A 7,143-nucleotide genomic window follows, 5' to 3' on the forward strand; every position below is an offset into this window, starting at 1 on the left:
AAGTCATTTGTATTTGAGTTGAGCCCTGTTGTTAAGTTTAGAAAGGTAAGGTAAGGTAAAAATTAGTCCAGTCACAGATGAACACAATTTTGTGAGAATTTTTGAAACAGTTGATACCACTGTTCCCTTGTAGTTTAAACATTAAATTTACAATACTTTGATTTAAAATCCCTTGAAATTAAAATAAAAGTTTTTGTAGACCAATACTTTATGTAAATGATTCTTAATGATAAATGTCATCAGTAATATATAATGTAATCTTTTAATGGAAATTTGGGAACATTGTTTCTGTAATATTATTTAATATCTTTGTAATTGTTGTTCCCGTGTCTAAAATTGTAAATCGTTAAAGGTAAACATATTGAATAGCAAAACGAACAATAGATTTATTATCTTTTACCTGTGCTGGAAGTAAACAAAAGAATACATTCAACTAAAAGCAATGAAAATCCTTGCTAATTAGAAATTAATGACGGCACACTCGTTATTATTCTACAGTTCAGTTAATTTAAATATGCACTAGAAATAAACAAACCACGACACTTCAATGTTACCAGGAGCACTCCCAAATAATTACTTTCAATGTATATGTATACATTGTATAAATCACAAATCATGATTTACAAAGTGTATACATTGTACATCATGATTCGGGAGTGCTCCTGGTAACATTGAAGTGTCGTGGTTTGTTTATTTCTAGTGCATATTTAAATTAACTGAAATGTACATTAGAGGTACATAATGGATTTTGATAAGACCTATGATCTTGTAAATAACACGTAGGTAAACTTGTTTACTGCATTGGCATGACTCATTAAAAAAGTAATGGCAACAGCAGAGGAGTATAAAAAATTTCTAGTTCATGTTAATAAATTGATTATTATTAATTTAAAAGTTGTCGAATCCGATAACGTTGATGATGAAACTAACGTGTATGATTAAATTAATGTATTATAAAGTGCGAAAATTGACGGACACAAAGTGGATGTCATTGCTATTATTGTCATACGTACTGCTAATATGTAGTTATTTTATCGGATACAAAGTGCCAATTTCCTCCTAAACTATTTTGCGCCTGTGGTAGACTATAAAGCACAAATTAAATTTTACGTCTTGTTAAGAAACTTTTTGATCTCTTCTAATTTTTTCTTATCTACAAACGTTATCAAACGTGTAATATTCAAAATTATAGCTAAAAAATTACTCCCTTTGCTTGCGCATGTAGTTTGGATGAAATAATTTGTATAATGAAAATAGAAAAATACAAAAATTACTAAATGTACAAACAAACCTAACATAACAGGTTCAAGCTGTGATTTCTATTATTGTAAAATTTAATATTTTTCTAAAAAACAATTTACAATCTTCTTAACGATTTACAATTTTAGACATGGGAACAACAACCTACAAAAATAATAAATATTACAGAAACAAAGTTCCAAAATTTCCACTAAAACATTATTACATATTTTATATTACATAACATTATATTACATATGTACTGTAGTACATACTGTAATACACTGTATTTATGTAGTATTTATTATTAAATATTATTTCCATCAAGCATTGGTCTACAAAAATTTGTTTTTAAATCAAGATATTGTAAATTTAATGTTTAAACTACAAGGAAAAAGTAGTAAAAACTGTTCTAAAAATTCTCACAAAATTGGGTTCATCTGTGACTGAACTATTTGTTTATGGTAGTTATCTCTTGAAACTTAATGACTTATAACTGACACCACTCAAATACAAATGACTTTCTAATAGGATTAAAATTAAGCTTTTCTAAAATTATTTGGTAGGGACTATACCTGTTATTTTAAACAAAATACTTAAAAATATTTTATTTACCTTGCATATATTTACCTTGAATCTTGGCATTGTCCTTTACATATTCAGAATTGTACAGTTCTTTGATTTGTTCTAATCTAAATCATTACTTTTTGATGTTTCATTGTTTTCTTTATTTCCTAAATTGCATATATTCTTTTCGGTATTATTTTCGTTTACTAAATAAGTCTTATTCTCTTTTTCTTCTATACCAATCCTATCAATTTTTATAATTTTTTTTATTTTTTGTAAACTACGTGTATTTTCTTTATCGACCTGTTGATGATCCATTTCGTTACAATCCTCTTTGTTATCTTTTAATAAAGTTAATACTGGAAAGAGCGAATATTAAGTTAAGTTTGAACAGAAAAGTGAAAATGTGAGTTATTTTATTCTTTTCTGTTTGTACGTTTATTGATTATGAAAAAATATAATGTGTTTATGAAATTTGGACCACAAAAGACTTTTTAATTTTGATTTCCAAAATTTCACAATTAAAAACAGTTTTTGCCTCCTTTAAAGACTGAAACATAGGTACTAATCTTTTTTAGAAGTATAGTAGTAATCGTATGTAAGTATTAGGCCTGTTTAAAAAAGGATATTTTTGAATTTCACGGGGGCGCGCAGTTCGTTCTGTAGCTAGTAACGTAAGGAACTATTGTAATTTTTTTCAGATTTTTAAAACCATTTTTCATGCTTGCAAAATCGATCTAAATTTTTCAAAAAATCCAGAAAAGTAAGTGACATAAGTTAACTAAGATTAACCACAGTGCTTATAAAAGTTATAAATAAGTTGAAAACATGTGTGGCTGTTATAGCTTTCTTTCTCGACGACGAGCACGCTGGCGTACATGCGTAATTAGTTCAAATTGTTACAAAAAACCTAACAATTTTTTGCGCAATTTAACATTGATAGTTAATAAATATTCAAGCAATTGTTATGCAAAGTTATTGCTAATCATTTGAAATGCATTTTTCCGAAAAGGCCGGAGAGCTATATCCAATAGAACGACGCTGTCGCGCCGTCAAAGTTTGTTGTTTTAACTGACTTTACGTATTGCAAATAACAATAATTTTAGTATCCAGCAATATGAAACGATTGTTTTAGGTAGACAAAAAGATTGACGTAATAAGATTTCGGTACAAATCATTATTTCAGGAAGAAAATGAGCATTCAAAATGGCGTCGTTAGTTTTACACGTATTTTTCAATACTATTAAAACGATTTTTCAGGCTTGAAAAATAGTTTTAAAAATTTGAAAAAAATCACAGTAGTTCCTTACGTTACTAGCTATCGAATGAACTGCGCACCCCCGTGAAATTTAAAAAAATCCTTTTTTTGAACTGGCCTAATAAGTATATTAGGTATTGTTCAGTAGGGTAGTACCAATATAGTTCCGTGATAACTTATTAAATAATCACATATTATTATACACTGTGTTTAAAAAGTCCCGTGCTCCTAAATATTCCAAAAATACAAGGTAATCAAAGACATTTTAATAAACCTTTATAGATGTCTCTGTATGTTAACTATAGTTCTAGATTTAAAAAAGTCAACTATACAAGGTGCATAAACAAATCTAAAAATACATACCCTAGATTGAAAACTATCAACAATTACAATTTTTTGACAATTTTATTAGCATTCGTAAAATTCATGGATAGTTTTTATAAAGTTAGGACAGTTCTATTAAAAGTTCCATCTGAAGCCCTTTGGATTTTATGACATGTTAAATATGTAAAAAGGTCAATATTCCAGGAATTTTAATTGAAGCTGTGATCTAGTGTCATAATCTAAATTTTGGTAGATTTTATAGGTACTGATTTTAAATATTAAAAAATATATAGACCTTTTCATTGAAAAAAATGTAACTTTATTTATCAGCTTGGGTGTATTCGAACTATTAAGAAAACCTCATAGTTTTTGAAAATATTGTTTATGTTTAAATAAAAGGAATCAGATGCAGAACTTGCAATGTATAGTTTAATCTTAAGGTGATACAGTAGCGATCAACAGGTAGCCAAAACGCGTTCCAAGATCGTACAGAGCCCAATTTGAAAAATATATTAATATGTGGAAATTACTCTGTAATTAAATACAATATTAAAAAAACGAGCCTGTACCGCCATTAAGAAGAACAAAAAAATACACTTTCTTCAAATAAACTTTTTTATCCGATGCCTAGATTTTGTGTCATTTTGGAACTACTAATGAAATAAAAAATTTTAGTAGTTCCAAAATGACACAAAATCTAGGCATCGGATAAAAAATTTATTTGAAGAAAGTGTATTTTTTTGTTCTTGTTAATGGCGGTATAGGCTCGTTTTTTTAATATTGTATTTAATTACAGAGTAATTTCCACATATTAATATATTTTTCAAATTGGGCTCTGTACCGTCATTCTTTATTATATTACGAATACGTGTGCCAAATATCTCGAAAAAATATTTAAAATTACAGCCGAAATCTTGGAACGCGTTTTGGCTACCTGTTAATCGCTACTGTTTCCTCTTAAAATTTAAAATAAAAAATCTTCATTGTGCCCCATTTCTAGCTGAACAAAATATATTGCAAATATCCTGTCATTTTCAACAAAAAAGGGTTGTCCATACCTTTCAAATGGGCTGTCCGAATCTCTTCGCTATTCTTTGTTTTTTGTTTTTCTATGTATTCCACCTCATTATAATTTTCTTTTTTATCTTTCAGTTTATTTTCTAAAACTTTCACAATCCCTTTCATGTTCTTTTCCTTTTCTAAGTTAGTTGAATTATGTTCGTCGTCTAAATTACCCTCATTATTTCTTAACAATGTTATTGCTAGAAGGATTAAAGGAGAAGATTATATTATTCTGATTTTCGTAGTTATTATCATGAAAAAATAAACACTTACCAGTATTCCGATTTTCTGAACTTAATCCTTTGGTAGTTTCATATTTTGGTAAAAATATTAGATGCTTTACTAAGCTCATTATTTTTGCTGTTCTTGAATTCGTAGGACTCTCTTTTTTTTCATTCATATTCTACAACGAAAAATTTCATATTATTTTCTTAACTTATATCTGGTTCATACACTTGCTTTCTTTTTTTGTAATAATCAACCGAAATAACCAATAGCATTTAGTACTTTTCGAAGAAAAAATAGATAAAGCAACAGTCTATAAAGTAAGCATTTCAAATAATTTTTAATTTTTTAATTTTTCTTTTTAAAATCTTTCATTTACTTTTACACGGTGTGTCGAATTACGATGAAAACACCCTTAAATTTTCGACATTCGCGAGAATATAAATTTGAATTTTTGCACATTAAGGGGAAGTTGATACCTGCCTTGGAAACGGATGTTTAAGGTATTCTTTACTCATTAAGAAGTTTTTAATTTTTAAGGAGGCTTTATGCACACCGCCGTTAGTTTATTAAATTTAAATAAAATTAAAAAATAAACGTACAAAACTTTCTGTGTAAAATATAGATATTCTTGCAATACCCTGTATATTTACTATTTAAATAATATTAAAAATATTAGCCCTTACTAAGATTTCTCTGAGAACTTGTAATATATATTAATGTATCCACGGACTGTCTTCCAAATAGGACGAACTCGTAAATATGCTTTTAAAAAGCAACTCACTATTTAATACAAGTCAAGATATATAATCTACCGTAATGTGCATTAGATGCAAAATTTAAAAACAATTTTATACTTACCACGTGTTCACTGCTGCGTCTAAATCACAGATAAAACTAATTTACACTACGAATTATGTACGTTAAACGATGATGCCCTGTTGCCAAGCCATCATGACGCAGCAAAGTCGTAATGGTGAAAAGCAATATAATATACAAGCCCCGACTCTAGCGCGTAAATCGCGACATTTGAGAACTAAATTATACACTATTTTCTACTGCTCCATCATTTTAACGTCCGGCTGAAAATTTACTTGCACGCATTTAATTTCATTCTGTATAATATTACTAAGTTTGCATTGCTGCGTCTGTATACGGATGCAGAAATACACAGGACGCAGCATTACATGCAAAAACATATATGTATGGACGCATCATTGTAGGTAATATGTATATATATATATATATATATATATATATATATATATATATATATATATATATATATATATAGATATACATATATATATATATATATATATATATATATATATATATATATATTTTGTATTTGTACATATATATATATATATATATATATATATATATATATATATATATATAGGGTGAGTCACCACTAACGGGACGGAAGATTACAGCGAAATGGTACAAGATTTGAAAAAAAATTTAAATTAATAGTTTGTAAGATGATAAAAGCTACATTTTAAAATTATTTTGAAATATACAGGGTGTCCCAATAAATGGCGGCGTATCAAAGTTATATTTTTTCTTATGGAATACCCTGTATTTTATTGCATTTTTAATTGTCCCCAAGAAATAAGGTATAGTTTCATAAGGCTTCCCTATACCTATGTACAGAGTGTTCTGAGTTATGCTGACTTTTCTTAAAATGTAAAGTTTTAAAAGAAGGCTTATTCTCAAGTTATTTAAGAAATTATGAAAATATTACTTTTACATATAAATTGTTGGATATTGGTTGAATGTAATCCATGATTAATTATTACACATTTATCTACATGGTGTTCAAAATTTACAGTTTCATTATTGAAGTATTCAATGTGTCATATGATGCTTATTTTAAATGGAACACCATGTATATTAATAAATAATTATACTTAACAAATTTACCTCTTTCGAATGGTATATGGATGTCCTATACCTAGGTCTCATAGTTCTTGTGTAATTTACAATTATTTAAATTATTAATCTGTAAATCGATTTTAAAACAAAAGATGAAGTTAATTAATATCATTGTATGACATTGTCATTGTATGACAATACGATCTGGTAATTATCTTATAAGTAATGCATTCCATGATTGATTATTACACATTTATTTAAAGGGTGTTCAAAATGTACAGTTTCATTATTGGATTATTCAATGTAGCATAATATGATGGTTATTTTATTAGAACACCATGTATATTAACCAATGATTATACTAAACACAGGTTTTTCTTTCTCATGGTATATAGATGTTCTATAACTAGGAGGCATAGTTTTTGCGTAATTTACAATTTTCTTAAACGGTACATCGATTTTAAAAATATTTATAGTCACTCTCGATTTTTAAACCCATCATCTTGGCATAGTTGTTATGAGTGTAGTTGTAAATAAATATGTAGGTATATTTTTATTTGCTGATTTGTAAAATAAATTTTTTCGTT

At 27.5% G+C, this 7,143-nt stretch overlaps 1 protein-coding gene across 1 annotated transcript; it reads right to left on the minus strand.

The window, feature by feature from the left end:
• Positions 1-4,166: 4,166 nt before the first annotated feature.
• On the minus strand, positions 4,167-5,882 carry LOC126880300 (uncharacterized). Its single transcript, XM_050644095.1, has 3 exons — positions 5,537-5,882; positions 4,724-4,853; positions 4,167-4,650 (listed from the first exon to the last, which is right to left on the minus strand). Exons 2-3 carry the CDS (start codon positions 4,848-4,850, stop codon positions 4,385-4,387), a joined length of 393 nt encoding a protein of 130 aa, XP_050500052.1. The 5' UTR covers positions 4,851-4,853; positions 5,537-5,882; the 3' UTR covers positions 4,167-4,384.
• Positions 5,883-7,143: the final 1,261 nt, after the last annotated feature.

This window comes from Diabrotica virgifera, chromosome 2, assembly GCF_917563875.1.
Source record: "Diabrotica virgifera virgifera chromosome 2, PGI_DIABVI_V3a".
NCBI lineage: Eukaryota > Metazoa > Arthropoda > Insecta > Coleoptera > Chrysomelidae > Diabrotica > Diabrotica virgifera.

Bases quoted from the DNA above. Each gene is read 5' to 3' on its own strand.
- LOC126880300 (XM_050644095.1), bottom strand. From the start codon at position 4,850: ATGAATGAAAAAAAAGAGAGTCCTACGAATTCAAGAACAGCAAAAATA. The intron at 4,651-4,723 runs GTAAGTGTTTAT...TAATCCTTCTAG, and splicing joins TTCAGAAAATCGGAATACTG to CAATAACATTGTTAAGAAAT.